This window comes from Artemia franciscana, chromosome 10 (assembly GCF_032884065.1).
Source record: "Artemia franciscana chromosome 10, ASM3288406v1, whole genome shotgun sequence".
NCBI classification, from domain to species: domain Eukaryota; kingdom Metazoa; phylum Arthropoda; class Branchiopoda; order Anostraca; family Artemiidae; genus Artemia; species Artemia franciscana.
The window spans coordinates 44,989,455-45,009,233 of NC_088872.1; the positions used below are offsets into that span (position 1 = coordinate 44,989,455).

Genomic DNA, 19,779 nt, shown 5'->3' on the forward strand with positions numbered 1-19,779 from the left:
TGCTTATTTCTCTATTTCGAGTTGCCCCTTTGGAAAGACAGGAAAATAGTGAAATCAAGATCCTGAAAATAATAGGAATATTTTGTACATGCACGATTGAACGACCAAATACCATTCATAGGAGCCTGACCCCCCCCCCCCTATAAAATACAGACATTTCAGGTTTCATACATACACACATTTTCTGCCTTGTAGTTGTTTGGGGGCCATATTAAATGATCAAGTGACTTTACTTAACCTAAATGCGTAAAGTACATTTTGCATTCATGTTTGATTGTACCTGACAGAACGTACGTTACATACGTTTGCACTTCATGTTTAATTCCCATCAAAGTATGTATTTAGAATTTTTGATGACACTGATTACAAATATTAGGCTACCAGCAAATTTATAATTTTAGCCGAATATGTGCCTACAATCTCCTGGGCAAAGGCCTCGAATTATTTTTCTAGCCCGTTATAAAACAAACAGGCCTCAACAACATCCCCCCAGCTTCATAAGCATAGACACGTTGCAGCCCTTTAGACTAGCGACCATTCCGATTTTATTCAAGTTTAAGAGAGTTTAACAGTCACAAGAGAGCAAAAAGGCGTCCTAAACCAAGAGACGGCAAGTACGTATGTCACACTTGGTGGTATATTTTCATTACAGTTGGTATTTAGGGTTTCTGAGGTTCTTGATTACAAATCTGACGATATCATACACGTCATCGTGCTTCCTATGGACTCGCACGGAATTCGTTTCAGACACGGAGTTTGATTATGTTTATGAATTGAATTATATCAAATTATTATCTGGTATTGTATCAAAGGCAGGGCCCAGGAACCAGACTCCCTTCATACCCAACTTAATATACACATCCTTTGTTGCACATCCTTTGACGGAAATTGCTCATTTCATTCGATTTTGCACGATGGACGTCCTAAAACACGACACGTACCCAACCTGTTCTTAGGATTCTTTCGAGCCCGTTTAAGACGTGTCACTCTTTCTCAAAAATCATGCCACCTACACCATGTCGCACATACCAAGAATGGCGTAGCTCTACCAAGCATTTTGGGGAGTGTGCCAAGTGTTTCTGAAACTGAGCCAAGAGTGGGGGAATTATGAGCATGGCGGAGCTATGCGGCACACGTGACACCCCGAGAAGTACACCAGATGGCGGAAGTCAGCGGACCCTCTCCCATTTTTACAATTTTGACCAGGTAAAATTTAGGTTTGATTGGATATCTCAGTTTGGAAGAATGAGACATAGTTTCGCAGCACTTAGATATAACACTATAAAGCGTTAAACGCCACATTTTACATTAATATTAGTTGAGCAGTTTCAGTCGGACCTCAAACATACACAAAATAAATGCATAGTGTAAAGCAAAAGAGGTCAAAGACGAGTACTTTTTAAGTTACTTGATTAAAATTTAATTAATTAATTTTTAAGTTAACCAGAGTCGGATAGAAGCAAACCTGTCGAATCGATCAATTTTAGAACGTGATTTTGATTGCTGTTTTGATAGTTCTAAAACAGCATATTTTTTAAGATCGATCTCTCTGTAAACCGTTTCGTATTTACGGATTAAAGCCTTTTTTACCCTCCTGATTCTCAACACTTAATATTGACATATTATATATCGATTAAGTTGGAATAATGTAACTCCTTGAGTATGCCTCAATCTCTTTAGGATAGTCAATTTTTAATGATTACTGGTTTAAGAAATAGCCTTGAAAATTTCGAAATAAAAAATTATTTCTAGTCTATGTAATTCCAAAACATATAGGAATCCCGGGAAATCCAGAAAATTTTCTGAGATTGCACCGAGGTCCCAAAGATTCCTCAGAGAAATTTAATGAGCATTTTTTTTTGTAATTTTAGGAGTTTAAGCAAGGCATTCAACCTAAATAACACAAAAAAGCTTTGCGAAAAGCATCCAAATTGTAAAAAAAGATGAGTACATTACGACAAGGCCGTATCCAAGGGGGCCCCCGAAAAAAATCCTGGATATGGCCCTGCATTCCGAGCTATAATTCTCTTGTATCTGATTATTTTCGTAACATGGGATAGAATTATTGGAAAAGTAAATGGTAGTTTCGTGCCGACATAGTTCAGAATTACCTTCGACGTATTCTCTTCTTTCCAACGATGACAAATAAACAAGAATTTCCTCTTTTTGACCTATTGCTTTAAACTATCCATTTGTTTCTAACCAAGAAATAAATTAATAGAAACCAAAAAAAAGAAGATGATTATTTGAGGCTAGATGGAAAAGAATGTTATGGAGACAGTTTTCAGGGAGAAAGAAATGTAGATAGTCGACATATAGCAAGAAATCGTGTCACTAAATCTTCCTACAGAACTACACTTCCTACTATTTCTCTGAGTGGCATTTGCCAATAGTGATAGCGATATCGATGCATTTGAACTATTTTAATTAAAAACAAGAGCTAAGACCTCATATGGCACTTGTGACGAGGTCGGAAGAGCCAAGAGCTCATATGGCATGAGCTTTAGCAAAATTATAAGAATCAATAGATTGATTTAAAAGGAAAATCAGAGGCTTAATGCCGGTCGGGATTTAAAATAAGAGCTCTGAGACACAAGGTCCTTCTAAATATCAAAATTCATTAAGATCCGATCACCCACTCGTAAGTTGAAAATACCTCATTTTTTCTAATTTTTCCTCTCCTTTCCAACCCCCCCCCCCAGATGGTCGAATCGGGGAAAACAACTTTATCAAGTCAATTTGTGCAGGTCCCTGGCACGCCTACCAATTTTCATCGTCCTAGTACATCCAGAAGCACCAAACTTGCCAAAGCACTGAACCCCCCTAACTCCCCCAAAGAGAGCGGATCCAGTCCGGTTACGTCAATCAAATGTCTACGACATTTGCTTATTCTACCCACCAAGTTTCATCCCGATCTTTCCACTCTAAGCATTTTCCAAGATTACTGGTTTCCCCCTCCAACTCCCCCCAATGTCACCAGATCTGGTCGGGAATTAAAATAAGAGCTTTGAGACATGAGTTCCTTCTAAACATCAAATTTCATTAAGATCTGACCACCCATTCTTAAGCTAAAAATACCTGAATTTTTCATTTTTTTAGAATTAACAGCCCCCACCCAACTCCGCCACAGAGAGCGGATCCGTTCCTATTCTGTCAATCACGTATATAGAACTTGTGCTTATTCTTCCCATCAAGTTTCATCCCGATTTCTCCACTCTAAGTGTTTTCCAAAATTTCCGGTTTCCACGATATCTGTTTCCCCCCTCCAACCAACTATGTCCCCGGATCCTATTCGAAATGAAAATAGAATATCTGAGACATAATATCTTTCTAAATATCATGTTTCATTAAGATCCGATTACCCATTCGTAAGATAAAGAAACCTCAATTTTCATGTTTTCCAAGATTTCCAGTTTCCCCCACCAACTCCCCCCATTGTCACCTGATCTGGTCGTGATTTAAAATAAGAGCTCTAAAGCATAAGATCCTTCTAAATATCAAATTTCATTAAGATCTGATCACACGTTCGTAGGCTACAAATGTCTCATATTTTCTAATTATTCTCAATTACCCCCCTCCACCACCCCCAACTCCCCCAAAGAGATCGGATCCGGTCCAGTTGTGTCAGTCACGTATCTTGGACTTTTGCTTATTCTTCCCACCAAGTTTCATCCTAATCTCTCCACTGTGAGCGTTTTCCGAGATTTCCGGTCCCCCCCCCCAATGACACTGGATCTGGTCGAGAATTAAGATAAGAGATCTGAGTTACGAGGTCCTTCTAAATATCAAATTTCGTTAAGATCCGATCACTACTTCGTAAGTTAAAAATACCTAATTTTTCAGAATTAACTCTCCCCCAACTCCCCCAATGAGAGCAGATCCGTTCCAGTTATGTCAATGACGTATTTAGGATTTGTGCTTATTTTTCCCACCAAGTTTCATCCCGATCCCTCCACTCTAAGCCTTTTCCAACATTTCCGCCCCCCTCCCAATTCCCCCAATGACACTGGATCCGGTCGGGATTTAAAATAAGAGATCTGAGCTACAAGGTCCGTCTAAATATGAAATTTCATTAAGATCCGATTGCTCCTTCGTAAGTTAAATGTACCTGATTTTTTTCTAATTTTTCAGAATTAACCCTCCCCCAAACTCCCCCAAAGTGAACGTTATGTCAATCACGTATCTAAGACTTGTGTTTAGTTTTTCCATCAAGTTTCATCCCGATCCCTCCACTCTAAGCGTTTTCCAAGATTTTAAGTTTCCCCCTCCAGCTCCTCCCAATGTAAGCAAATTTGGTCGGGATTTAAAATAAGACCTCTGAGACACGATATCCTTCTAAATATCAAATTACATTAAGATCCGATCGTCCGCTCGTAAGTTAAAAATACCTCATTTTTTCTATTTTTCCGAATTAACCGTCCCCCACTCCCCCCCAGATTGTCGAATCGAGAAAACGACTATTTCTAATTTAATCTGGTCTGGCCCCCGATACGCCTGCCAAATTTCATCGTCCTAGCTTATCTGGAAGTGCCTAAACTAGCAAAATCGGGACAGACCGACCGACCGGCAGGCAGACCGACCGACAGAATTTGCGATCGCTATATGTCACTTGGCTGCTACCAAGTGCCATAAACAACCGGAAACAAAATTACAAACATGTGAAGTATCTAAACAAAACCTGAGACAAGACATCCTTCTAAATATCAAATTACATTAAGATCCGATCATCCGTTCGTAAGTTAGAAATACCTCATTTTTTCTAATTTTTCCGAATTAACCGTCCCCGACTCAACCCCCCCCCCCATATGGTCGAATCGGGAAAACGACTATTTCCAATTTAATCTGGTCTGGTCCCTGATACGGCTGCCAAATTTCATCGTCCTAGCTTATCTGGAAGTGCCTAAACTAGCAAAACCACAGACAGGCCGACCGACACACAGACCGACCGACAGAATTTGCGATCGCTATATGTCACTTGGTTGCTACCAAGTGCCATAAACAAACGGAAACAAAATTACAAAGATGCGAAGCATCAAACAGTTCGTGGTAACGAACTGTAGTAAGGAGCGACCCGGCTCAATAGTAACCAATACTCTAAAAATGATTTTAAATATATAAGTTTCATCAAGTTTAGTCTTACCTATCAAAAGTTACGAGCCTGAGGAAATTTGCCTTATTTTAGAAAATAGGGGTAACACCCCCTAAAAGTCATAGAATCTTAACGAAAATCACACCATCAGATTCGGCGTATCAGAGAACCACCATTCAGAGAGAACATCAGAGTTTCAAGCTCCTATCTACAAAAATGTGGAATTCTGTATTTTTTGCCAGAAGGCAGATCACAAATGCGTGTATTTTTTTTTTTTTTTTTTTTTTTTTTTTTTTTTTTTTTTTTTTTTTTTTAGCATTTTTCTAGCGCAGGATTTTCCAGCATTATTTAAAAGAAAACAATGAAAAAATACATATGAAAAAGTCTTTTCAACTGGAAGTAAGGAGCAGCATTAAAACTTAAAACGAACAGAAATTATTACGCATATGGGAGGCTCACCTCCTCTTAATACCTCGCTCTTTACGCTAAAGTATTTTGAGTAATTTCAACTATTTATTCTACGGCTTTTGTGATTCAGGGGTTATTCTTAATGATTTGGGACAAAATTTAAGCGGTAGTGTAAAGAGCGAGGTACTGACGAGGGGGTGAACCCCTCATATATGTAATAAAAACATGAGAATACAAAAGTTCGTTACGTAAGCTAATTTATGAGTTACGTATATCTTTTGCCAATAAAAACATTCGTAAAAAATTAAAAGTTCTAGTTGCCTTTTTAAGTAACCAAAAAATCGGAGGGCAACTAGGCTTCCTACCCCGCTCCCTTTTTTCTCAGAATCATTCGATCAAAACTATGAGAAAACCATTTAGCCCTCTGCGGAGAGCCAAAGTCAAAACATGCATTGATTCAAAAACGTTCAGAAATTAAATAAAAAACAAGTTTTTTAACTGCAAGTAAGGAGCAACATTAAAACTTAAAACGAACAGAAATTACTCCATATATGAAAGAGGCTGCTTCCTCATCAACGCCCCGCTCTTTACGCTAAAGTTTTTTTACTGTTTTAAAAAGAAGAGTTGAGAGAAAGAGTCAGTCAAACTTTAGCGTAAAGAGCGGGACGTTGATGAGGAAGCAGCCCCTTTCATATACGAAGTAATTTCTGTTCGTTTTAAGTTTTAATGTCGCTCCTTACTTTCAGCTAAAAAACTTTTTTTTCTTATTTAGTCTAAACAAAAAGTGAAGACTGTTATTAAAATTGAAACAATGGAATGCATTATTAATGAAAAATTAAAATTCAAACAAAGATAAATAACAACAAAAATGGGGTAAAACTTAGAAAAGATAGAAATTACCAAAAAAAGAATGGTATTCCCGCTCCCTAGGGGTTAGAGTGTCATTTGCAGTTTACCGTAACCTAGATAAGCTTAAAAACTTTATGGAAAGTGTTGATACACTCTGAGAAAAAAAAAAACTCGATATAAATGTATTTATTAAGATCGATTTATTACTTTTATCAACGTTTTGTTCCTTTAAATCCATTTCTCTGGCTTTTGCTCTAACGCCCCGATATTTTGTAGAGGGAGGAATGGGCTACTCTTGGAAAACTTGGAGCCTTATGGCGGGTGCATAATGTTGTCTAATTCCTGGGAGGAGGGGCAAAGTAGGAGCCGATTTTCCGAAGTCAATTGAAAATGACCAAGTGAAAAATGAAAAATGAGCCAAATCAAACAGTTCGTGGTAACGAACTGTAGTAAGGAGCGACCCGGCTCAATAGTAAACGAAACTCTAAAAATGAGAATTTTGATGGTAAAAGATACATCAAAAGAATCGGATTGTCATGCTGATTTTAAATATATAGGTTTCATCAAATTTAGTCTTTGTCCCCAAAAGTTACGAGCCTGAGAAAATTTACCTTATTTTGGAAAATCGGGGGAAATCACACCATCGCATTCAGCGTATCAGAGAACCCTATAGCAAAAATTCCAAGCTCTTATCTGCAAAATATGTAATTTCGTATTTTTTGCCAGAAGACAGATCACGGGTGCGTGTTTTTTTTTTTTTTTCCCAGGGGTCATCGTAACGACCAAGTGGTCCTAGAATGTCGCAAGAGGGCTCATTCTAATGGAAATGAAAAGTTCTAGTGCCCTTTTTAAGTGACCAAAAAAATAAGAGGGCACCTAGGCCCCCTCCCAAGCTCATTTTTTTCCCGAAGTCAACGGATCAAAATTTTGAGATTGCCATTTTCTTCCGCATAGTCGAAAACCTCAATAACTATGTCTTTGGGGATGACTTACTCCCCCACAGTCCCTGGGGGAGGGGCTGCAAGTTACAAACTTTGACCAGTGTTTACATACAGTAATGGTTATTGGGAAGTTTACATACGTTTTCAGAGGGATTATTTTTGTTTGGGAGGTTGGGTTGAGGGGAGGGGGCTATGTGGGAGGATCTTTCCTCGGAAGAATATGTCATGAGGGAAGAGAAACTCAATGAAAAGGGCGCAGGATTTTCTAGCATTACTGTAAAAAACAACAATGAAAAAATAAACATGAAAAAGTTTTCTCAATTGAAAGTAAGGAGTAGCATTAAAACATACAACGAACAGAGATTACTGAGCATATGAGGGGTTCTAAAAATACTTTAGCACAAAGAGCGAGGTATTTAGGAGATACATACATCGCTCTTTATGCTAAAGTATTTTTAGTAATTTCAACTACTTATTCTACGGCCTTTCTGATTCAGGGGTCATTCTTAAACAATTGGGACAAAACTTAAGATTTAGTATAAAGTGCGAGGCATTAAAGAGGGGACAAACCCCCTCATATGCACAATAAAAATATAAGAATATAAAAGTTTGTTACGTAAGTTAATTCTTAAGTTACGGAAATTTTTTACTAATAAAAACGTTCGTTAAAAATAAAAGTTCTAGTTGCCTTTTTAAGTAACCGAAAAATTGGAGGGCAACTACGCCTCCTTCCCCGCCCCTTATTTCTCAAAATCGTCTGGTCAAAATTAAGAGAAAGCCATTTAGCCAAAAAAAGAATTAGTATGCAAATTTTATTTTAATAATTTATGTGCGGAGAGCCAAAATCAAACATGCACTAATTCAAAAACGTTCAGAAATTAAATAAAAAAAAACTGTTTTTTTTTTACTGAAAGTAAGGAGCGACATTAAAACTTAAAACCAACAGAAATTACTCCGTATATGAAATGGGTTTTCCCCTCCGCAATCCCTCGCTCTTTACGCTTTGACACAATTCTAATTTTTTAAACAATTAAAAACTTTAGCGTAAAGAGCGAGGCGTTGAGGAGAGGAAAACCCATTTCATATACGGAGTAATTTCTGTTCGTTTTAAGTTTTAATGTCACTCCTTACTTTCAGTAAAAAAAAAACAGTTTTTTATTTTATTTAATAGTATCATAAAGGCGTCAGTTATACTAAGAAAAACTTATCTATTTCTGTGGATGCTTGAATTATGTAGGCCTATCCTACTTTTAACAAGATTTTTGAATACACTGAATTTCAGTTGGGGGCAAACTGGGATCTGGGGGGCAGTTGCCCCCCTGTCCTATAGCTAATTAAGCCCTTGTCCTATAACATACCAAAAGCAAGAAACATTTCCTTTCTAAAATAACCACGGTTCGTTGTAGTTTCTTTTTTCATTTTTTAAACCACAAACAGCATCCTATTTTTCAATAATTATGTTCAATTCATAAAAACATTTCAGCAGTTGTTCCAAAAAAGCAGCCAAGCAAAAAACCTGAGTTATTCAATGAATTATTTTAAAGCGTTTCATTTTCAATGCACCTACAATTTTATAAATACACAATTAATTCAACATCAGAGGCAACGGTCTAATTGCTTTACCTAAGTAATGTCTCCAAGGTCGTATCCAGGATTTTTGTTCTGGGAGGGTATTTTTTTGGGAAGGGTTTTACAAGAAAAAAACTTTAAAAAGCTTGTCAAAAATGCGTTTTTATTAGTTTTTACGAGTCGGACTGACATTCCCGGGGGTTCAACCCCCTCCCCTCTAACTCCTCCCCTGAATGCAGCCTCATACGCCTCCTATCTAGTTTTATTTAATTTTTCCCCTTACAACTTCGAGTGGAAGGGGTTCATAGAAACTTTTGAGGGGGCCAATTCGACTGGAAATTGAAAGTTTACACTTGTAAGATTCAAAAAAAACATCGAAGGGAAACAAGCTCCCTTTCCGCACTGCTACCCAGTCTCCTTGCAAACCCGCTATATTGGATCAAACTTTGAGATTACAGTACTATTTTGTTCAAAATTGTAGTAAGGCCAAATAAATAGGGCTCTGAGAATAAGATGCCCCCTAGTCCCTAAGGAAATGACCACACATTACTGAAATTGTAAACTATTTAAAGTAGGTTGATATTGAATGTACGATTGGCTTAAAATTTTCAGAGATCGCTTCCTGGGCTAAGAAGAAAACATTTTGTTGTGGAAGTGCTAGGAGACTTCAGGGCTATGTTAAGGGGCCCAAAAATGGATCAAAAAGCTTTTTATCCCTGTCTTGAGCTGAAAACTTACATCCGTAATTTGTTTATCCAAAAGGTTCACAAAATTAACTGGGGACATAAGCCCGCCAAAAATTAGGCCATAAAAAAGCTAAAAACTTACTTATTCCATCGACTCGAAACTTAAATCGTGAAGTACTTTTTTCAGAGGGCCCAAATGCAAAATGCAAATTAGTTCTCCAAAAAGTGGGGTTCGACACAGGGTCGAAAAAGGCCCAAAATGTTCTAGGCCCAAAGGTTTCTAGCCAGGAAGACCTAATGTACCAAAATTTTGCGCTTAAAAAAGGCCGGGCAAATTCGAGCCGAAAATTAATTTCAAGCCGATGGGCTTGAAACTATTGTTAGGGATTCCTTGGGCCATGAGGATCCCAATTTACAAAAGAAGAAGATGGTGTCGGTTCATCTGATCATTCGCCTAGTAGAGAATAATGTAGAAGGAAATTTTAGCGCAGGGGTACATATTTTTTCTGGGAGAGGGAAGGTGTCAGGGAGCCCAGAAATGGACTGAAGAACTTGCTGTCCTTGATCAGTTCGAAACTTACAGACATAAGTCCATGTAAAAAAAAATTCAGGGATACTTTCTTAGTTTCTACCCTTTTGGCTGTGTCATTTTGATAAGTGCCTGGGTTTCTATGCCTGTTCAATGTGCTTATTCCTGTTTTACCTAGCGACACCAGCGATGTGCTTTTTTTGCAGCACTAGAAAAAGCTCAAAATTCTTCTTTAATGACTTTATTGCTGCTACTTTCTTCACTATTCCTCTCAATAAGATCGTACTTTTAATACTGGAGAAGCTGAAAACCTGTCGGCAGCAGAGGCTGTTTTTGGAGGGGGGACAGAGGGGGCACTTTCCCTGGGAACAGAAATCTTAGGGGCACAAATTAAATAATCTAAAGGTTAAAATCGTTTTGTAATTTTTGAAATTTTATGTTTATTAAAATAAAGTAGAAGGTGCAGTCGGCAGTAAGTATAAGCAATTTGAATCTGAAATTTTCATTTTTTCTTATATCTTCATCAGAAAATTAATACGAGATGATTAATAATTTTGCAGAGGCTAAAGAAAGTAAAGTCAGATTTAAATAAATGGAGAACTTTGTTAATAAATACATTTTTTACCAAAACTGTCCTAAAAATTTTCAGAAGACAGGGGAGGGGGACTAATCAAGATTTTACTCCGGGCACAAGAGAGACCAGAACTGCCACTGGTTAGCACACACCTGAAACCAGGCCAACAAATTTCATTTTCTCTGTTTGACCTGGAGTTAGAGGGCATGTAGACAGAAACAAAAACAAAATTAAGATAAAAACTGGGCAAAAGAATATGTTGTATCGATTCGTGACACCCAAAATAAACCCAAATTTGTCTTACCTCCGATCGTCTTGCAACTTACGCACTGGGTAAAACGAAACCAAGAGAAGAAAATATTCAAAATAAGTGCTTGAATATTTCGGATCATGTAGACACAACCAAGGGAACTTTCATTCAGGCAAAAAGAATTAAAGAAACAAATATGGTTGTATTGACCCGTGATGTCCAATTTTCCTTTCTTTTTTAAGAGAACAAAACAATTTTGTTCTATAAATGACTTTATTATGCACTTATTTAACCAAACAAACAAAACAAGATGGAACATTGAAAGGTTCGTTTAATAAAATGGTAAATTAAGATAACCTTAAAGAACGACAAAAAACTTAACTTTAACTTAATAAACTTAAGAACGACAGCAGGATGGGTTCAGCCCTATAGACAACCAAACATTACAGATTCTCAATCGATACTAAGAAAAATCCTCCTCCCATTCATCCTAAATTTTCAAACCCTCTGGAAAACCCGGGCCAACGGTTGGCAGAACCTATTAATCTTAAGCTCTACAGCCGTGATTCCTAACTTGGGGCATAGCAATAATTTTGTGGGTCATGAGCAGGGCATGCTCCCCAGTTGTCTATATTTTATATCCTTAATTTTGAAAAAAAAATTTCATTTGAATGACATCGCATTCAAATGCATTTCAAAAAAATTAATAACAATAGAATAAGAGCACTGCAATGAGGCTATGCGTTGAATAAACGGTGTTGTAGGCTATACAGGCAATATTTTTCATTAGTATACAATAAACCTAGAGAACGACTTTCTTAGAAATGCTCGGGTGGGGAATAACTCAAAATAGATTACAAAACCACTGCTCTACATGCAGGGTTGTCACCCCCTGTGTAGCTGACCAGAGCCAACGAAATCAGTAACTTGGTAGGTACTATAGTACCTACAAAGTGAGTTATGCTTTGTGTTCGGTGCACACGAAGCGACCTAGTGCCTAACCCCCTGAAAAAGCCTTCTTTCTATTCAAATCGAAAAAAACATGTACAGTTTACAATGACTATCATAGTATTTACTCAATATTTGACTACCTATGTCTATCATGTATCAACGAAACCCGCATGGAATTACTTTGAAAAATGCATCCTACGGCTGGGAAGGATTGAAAGTCACCATTTGTAGATGGATGACGACAGGTAGGTTTCACTGGTATATACTTAGTATTGGCCCCTGACTTTGGAATTTCTGAATGCAAAATTTGTACGCCAACAACTAGGCCTTTTTTGTCGGACAGACATTGATCAACTTCCGTCTGGACCCCTAGAGGTCTTAATGTAACGAGTGTTTTGCGTGTACATACACTAGCGGTTGATGTAAACACATTCTTGGTGAACGATTTAGATATAGCTATTTTATAATCAAGAGAGTTGAGAATAGCATGACTAATTTTCTCAAGGTTTTTGTTTGTAGTTGAACTTAGGATTAGGAAATGGGAAGTTGGATTTAGGTTGAATCGATCATATGTTTAATGTTTGGATATGTCTCAGTCAGCACGCTCAAAGCAGTATGTTTATGTTCATTTGCACCTGAGAAAAATAGATACATAAAAGCTTAAATAAATAAACATATATATATATATATATATATATATATATATATATATATATATATATATATATATATATATATATATATATATATATATATATATATATATATATATATATCTATATATATAAAAATAAGTTGTCTGTGGATCTGTGGATGGATCAGGTGACGTCACCTGAAAAAACTGGATCAGGTGACGTCAAAACTGAAAAAACTAAAAAAAAGGCAAAAACTACAAAAAAAACTAAAAACTAATAAAAAAATAAAAAAGCTAAAAAACTAAAAAAACTAAAAAAAGGCAAAAACTACAAAAAAAAACTAAAAACTAATAAAAAAGCTAAAAAACTAAAAAAACTAAAAAAAGGCAAAAACTACAAAAAAAAACTAAAAACTAATAAAAAAAATAAAAAAGCTAAAAAACTAAAAAAACTAAAAAAACTAAAAAAACTAAAAAAAGGTAAAAAACTAAAAAAACTAAAAACTAAAAAAAACTAAAAAAAAAGGAAAAAACTGAAAAATAAGCTAAAATAAAGGTAAAAACCAATAAAAAACTAAAAAAAAAACTGAAAAAACTAAAAAAAAGGCAAAAACTACAAAAAAAAACTAAAAACTAATAAAAAAAGTAAAAAAGCTAAAAAACTAAAAAAACTAAAAAAATTAAAAAAAGGTAAAAAACTAAAAAAAATAAAAAAAAAATAAAAAAAAGGAAAAAACTGAAAAATAAGCTAAAATAAAGGTAAAAACCAATAAAAAACTAAAAAGAAAAAAAGGAAAAAACTAAAAAAATTTTCATCTAAAAAACTAAAAAAAACTAAAAAAGGTAAAAACTAAAAGAACTAAAAAAGAAAAAAATAAATGACGACACTCAAAGAGAAAGCGACCAGGACAAAAGGAATGTTCGATTAGCAATCAACAAAGCACCGGGACACAGGGAGTATAAATGACGACCAGGACATAAGTAAAAAAAAAAAAACTATCTATATATATAAAAATAAGTTGTCTGTGGATCTGTGGATCGTGGATCAGGTGACGTCACCTGAAAAAACTGGATCAGGTGACGTCAAAACTGAAAAAACTAAAAAAAGGCAAAAACTACAAAAAAAACTAAAAACTAATAAAAAAAATAAAAAAGCTAAAAAACTAAAAAAACTAAAAAAAGGCAAAAACTACAAAAAAAACTAAAAACTAATAAAAAAGCTAAAAAACTAAAAAAACTAAAAAAAAGGCAAAAACTACAAAAAAAACTAAAAACTAATAAAAAAAATAAAAAAGCTAAAAAACTAAAAAAACTAAAAAAACTAAAAAAAGGTAAAAAACTAAAAAAACTAAAAACTAAAAAAAACTAAAAAAAAAGGAAAAAACTGAAAAATAAGCTAAAATAAAGGTAAAAACCAATAAAAAGCCACCCCAACAGCTAGTATATATATATATATATCTATATATATAAAAATAAGTTGTCTGTGTGTGGATCTGTGGATCAGGTGACGTCACCTGAAAAAACTGGATCAGGTGACGTCAAAACTGAAAAAACTAAAAAAAGGCAAAAACTACAAAAAAAACTAAAAACTAATAAAAAAAATAAAAAAGCTAAAAAACTAAAAAAACTAAAAAAAGGCAAAAACTACAAAAAAAACTAAAAACTAATAAAAAAGCTAAAAAACTAAAAAAACTAAAAAAAGGCAAAAACTACAAAAAAAACTAAAAACTAATAAAAAAAAATAAAAAAGCTAAAAAACTAAAAAAACTAAAAAAACTAAAAAAAGGTAAAAAACTAAAAAAACTAAAAACTAAAAAAAACTAAAAAAAGGAAAAAACTGAAAAATAAGCTAAAATAAAGGTAAAAACCAATAAAAAACAAAAAAAAACTGAAAAAACTAAAAAAAGGCAAAAACTACAAAAAAAACTAAAAACTAATAAAAATAGTAAAAAAGCTAAAAAACTAAAAAAACTAAAAAAAGGTAAAAAACTAAAAAAATAAAAAATAAAAAAAACTAAAAAAAAGGAAAAAACTGAAAAATAAGCTAAAATAAAGGTAAAAACCAATAAAAAACTAAAAAGAAAAAAAGGAAAAAACTAAAAAAAATTTTCATCTAAAAAACTAAAAAAAACTAAAAAAGGTAAAAACTAAAAGAACTAAAAAAGAAAAAAATAAATGACGACACTCAAAGAGAAAGCGACCAGGACAAAAGGAATGTTCGATTAGCAATCAACAAAGCACCGGGACACAGGGAGTATAAATGACGACCAGGACATAAGTAAAAAAAAAACTAACAAAACTAAAAAGAAGGTAAAAACTACAAAAAAACTAAAAAGAAAAAAAAAACTAAAAACTAATAAAAAAACTAAAAAATCTAAAAATCTAAATAAACTAAAAAAGAAAAAAAAAGGAAAAAAATAAAGGAGAAAAACAAAACTAAAAAACGAATGTATATACAGACCGGGACACCGGGATACAAATGACGACCGGGACACAGGGAATATAAATGACGACCGGGACACAGGGACACAACTACAACGGGGACACCGGGGGAAACAGGGGGATATAAATGACGACCGGGACAAAAAAACTAAAAAGAAAAAAAAACTAAAAACTAATAAAAAAACTAAAAAATCTAAAAATCTAAATAAACTAAAAAAGAAAAAAAAGGAAAAAAATAAAGGAGAAAAACAAAACTAAAAAACGAATGTATATACAGACCGGGACACCGGGATACAAATGACGACCGGGACACAGGGAATATAAATGACGACCGGGACACAGGGACACAACTACAACGGGGACACCGGGGGAAACAGGGGGATATAAATGACGACCGGGACACCGGGACAGGGAATGGTCGATTAGCAATCACCATCAACAAAGCTCAAGGGCAATCATTAGAATCATGAGGTATAGATCTGAATACAGATTGTTTTCCCATGGACCATTATATGTTGCATGTTCAAGAGTCGGTAAACCTGACAATCTATTTATATGCAAAGACAATGGGACAGCAAAGAATGTTGTATATTCGCAAGTTTTACGTAGTTAAAACCATATATCTATCTATATAAAAATAAGTTGTCTGTCTGTGGATGGATGGATGGATGTGTCAGGTGACGTCACCTGAAAAAACTGGATTAGGTGACGTCAAAACTGAAAAAACTAAAAAAAGGCAAAAACTACAAAAAAAACTAAAAACTAATAAAAAAAATAAAAAAGCTAAAAAACTAAAAAAACTATAAAGGTAAAAACCAATAAAAAACTAAAAAAAAAAGTGAAAAAACTAAAAAAAGGCAAAAACTACAAAAAAAAACTAAAAACTAATAAAAAAAGTAAAAAAGCTAAAAAACTAAAAAAACTAAAAAAACTAAAAAAAGGTAAAAAACTAAAAAAAATAAAAAATAAAACAAATAAAAAAAAACTAAAAAAAAGGAAAAAACTGAAAAATAAGCTAAAATAAAGGTAAAAACCAATAAAAAACTAAAAAAAAAAAGGAAAAAACTAATAAATGACGACACTCAAAGAGAAAGCGACCAGGACATGTACACCGGGATACAAATGACGACCGGGACACAGGGAATATAAATAACGACCGGGACACAGGGACACAACTACAACGGGGACACCGGGGGAAACAGGGGGATATAAATGACGACCGGGACAAAAAAACTAAAAAGAAATAAAAACTAAAAACTAATAAAAAAAACTAAAAAATCTAAAAATCTAAATAAGCTAAAAAAGAAAAAAAAAGGAAAAAAATAAAGGAGAAAAACAAAACTAAAAAACGAATGTATATACAGACCGGGACACCGGGATACAAATGATGACCGGGACCCGGGACACAGGGAATATAAATGACGACCGGGACACAGGGACACAACTACAACGGGGACACCGGGGGAAACAGGGGGATGTAAATGACGACCGGGACACCGGGACAGGGAATGGTCGATTAGCAATCACCATCAACAAAGCTCAAGGGCAATCATTAGAATCATGAGGTATAGATCTGAATACAGATTGTTTTCCCATGGACCATTATATGTTGCATGTTCAAGAGTCGGTAAACCTGACAATCTATTTATATGCAAAGACAATGGGACAGCAAAGAATGTTGTATATTCGCAAGTTTTACGTAGTTAAAACCATATATACATATATATATATCTATATTCACAGGTGGGACATAGGGACACAACTACAATGGCGCGTAACTATTATGGCGCGTAACGACTTACGCGCGCGGGGGGGCTTGGGGGGGGGCGCGAAGCGCCCCCACCAACTAGGTGTTGGGGTGGCGCGAAGCGCCACCCCAACAGCTAGTATATATATATATATATATATATATATATATATATATATATATATATATATATATATATATATATATATATATATATATATATATATATATATATCTATCTATATTCACAGGTGGGACATAGGGACACAACTACAATGGCGCGTAACTATTATGGCGCGTAACTATTATGGCGCGTAACGACTTACGCGCGCGGGGGGGCTTGGGGGGGGGGGCGCGAAGCGCCCCCACCAACTAGGTGTTGGGGTGGCGCGGAGCGCCACCCCAACAGCTAGTATATATATATATATATATATATATATATATATATAGAGAGAGAGAGAGAGAAAATATCACATGTATACGTAGTCCTATACATAACTACGAAATAAGTACTATTGCTGAAACATCATATTATAGCGGGGAATTACAGGATGATTGAAAACTATGAAATACTGACGTTTATTGATACTTTAAGCAAAGAAAGCTTCAGCTCGAACTTGATCAGTTTCGCTATTAATCAGTTTCATAATTAGTCAATTACAACTTTACCTTCGGCCAAACTAAGGAAATTAAAATTGCCCTTTTATGATCGCCACAAAATTGCCAACATTTTACAAACAAGACTACCCTTTGAATGCAAAACGGTACTTGTATGGTATAGCCCCGACCTACAATTCTTCATCTAAGCAGAACCTGTTTCTTTGACGCTCAATCCTAATAAAATCTATCTAAGTATGATTAAAAGATAATACTTTACAAACAAATTTGGGCTATGTATTTGTACATTAGGGGCGAGGGTAAAGTACAGCAGGTCTGCAAGCCTAGTGTGTTAGGTACAGTTTTTCTACATATTATGAAGTAAAAATTGTTTTACTAACTTCCCACAGTCCAAATGCTTTACCCCCACTCACCCCCCTAATTTGCAAATATAGTGTATAGCCCGAATTATATATTTCCAATCTATTCTGTCACTTCTCTTTGTCTTGTCTCACGATACACTGAAAGAAACTAACGAAAATAACCGGTTCTACAATGCGTCAATGGATGAACAACTTGAGTGGTCGGGGTTATATCATACAAGTACCAGCAGAACTCTCGCTTTTGCTTGGTCGGGTTACTAATAAAATTAGAGCGTTATTTGATGTTTTATGTGTCTTGGTTAGTCCACTTCAAGCAGAATAAACCAGACTGGACTTCAAGCTGACTTTCTGCTTGAAGTCTATCAGCCTAAAGGGGGGATATCGTTGAAAAACCAGTACACTTTGTGGTGTTGAAACAAAAAGGTTTCGTTTTTAGTAAAGTATTCTAGCATAATAAGATATGTTAAACGTAACAAAACGTGTCTTAAGGGCACAAGTCATTTTGAAGATCAAAACAATATTCCCTTTTTCAAAAATTCATGGAAAGACCAAAAAGCGGACCTGGAACGATAAACCTACTTAAGGTAAAGGTAAAGGATACGGCATTAGACTTTACAGTCCCTACCGGCGGCGCTGATCTCCGTTTCTTGGCCCTTCAGCCAGGAAGTGCAATGGGGGGTTGGTGGCCAACCATCCTGTGCTTTCGCACGCCCTTCCTGTTTACCTTCCCAAGATTTCTCCAGGTACCCATTTAGAGCTCTGTCGACTCTGGCTAAGCTTACAGAGTCACGCCACTGACCCCCGTCCCAAACTGAACAATAGGGTACACTGGGTACAATTGGGTACTTAAACCTACTTAAATTTTCATATATATTCCATATCTCATTTTTTTCACAGATTTTATAAAAGTAAAAAAATCTAAATCTATAAGAGCAATTAAAAGGCTTTGTAAACAGAAAATGAGATGGCTTGCCTGATGTATTGTGAATGTGGCTATTATAGCTTGGTCTTCTTCCATCCAGTCTCCCTCTAGCAGCCATGTTAAAAGAAGAAGCTAATTCTTCGCACGAGGGCGTTGAAAGTACGAACAAACCCTCCAAACCAGGTAGAGATCTTGCTCCAGCTTCGAAACAAAATCGACCGCCTTCAATTGCTCCATATCGCCTGTAAGTCATTAAAAAACTTAGTGTCTGGGTACAAGGTTTCGGACTCGCTGAAAAATTTGCCATATAATGACATCCCCCCTCCAAAAAACGGTAAACACAAACTTTATAGGGACCACTAAATATCAACAAAGTGGTTACACATTACGTCAGGCTTATGCGCAGAAGGCCCACAGAGCAAGGGGGAGGGGTAATATTGTATATCTACGATGGGCAGCAGCCCTTTGGATATTAAAATACCTCAATTAGCGGCATATCCATGTGAAAGCTAGGATATGGTTCTATAAAAAAAAAAAAAACTTTAAAAGATCTGTTAATCGCTATTATCTTTAATTAACATACTTAAGTAAATCTTTTATATCGCAAAACATATCAACAAGCTATTTATTGGCTTTGACAAGAACCAAGTACATTTGTTCCTCGCTTCCAGAAAACTATGAAGTATTATGGAGTAATACAATGATTCAAGATGTCTTAAAGAACAAAAATTATACTGAGTTTCAAAGAAACTTAGTAACAAGCATAAAATAAAAGACCTTATTTTAGGTTCAAGAATACAGGAGCAAGAATTATAATAAATTTTGTTATAAGCCGACTAAGACCATACTGCAAAGTAGGCACCAACGCAGAAATTTTTTTCGGGGGGGGGGTCAAAACCTTCGAAACTGCAGATATAAAGTAGCACTTTTTTTATTTAGTAATGCAAAAAGCACGTATATCGGAAAATACAGATTAACTTTAATCTGTAGCATTGTAGCGGATGGGGGGAAGAAGACTGAAGCCTCATTTTAGGCTCAAGTTATGTTCATAGCGATTTAGAACCAGTGATTAATCTATTATATCCCACTGAAAGGGAAATTTTAGGGTTAACAGTGCAATATGGGGGCTGTGGGGGGGGGGGGTAGTTCTTCTATTGCAAAACGTAGATTTTGATGAAAAATGATAGTTTCCAAAATTGATCCATTAA

General features: G+C 35.3%; 1 protein-coding gene across 1 annotated transcript in view; it reads right to left on the reverse strand.

Annotated features, from left to right (window-relative positions):
• The window catches only part of LOC136032242 (uncharacterized), a 115,833-nt gene that overhangs the window by 19,279 nt on the left and 76,775 nt on the right, over positions 1-19,779 (reverse strand). The window contains exon 6 of the mRNA XM_065712473.1: positions 18,623-18,813. Within this exon, the coding sequence (XP_065568545.1) occupies positions 18,623-18,813 (191 nt within the window). The remainder of the gene's footprint in view (positions 1-18,622; positions 18,814-19,779) is intronic.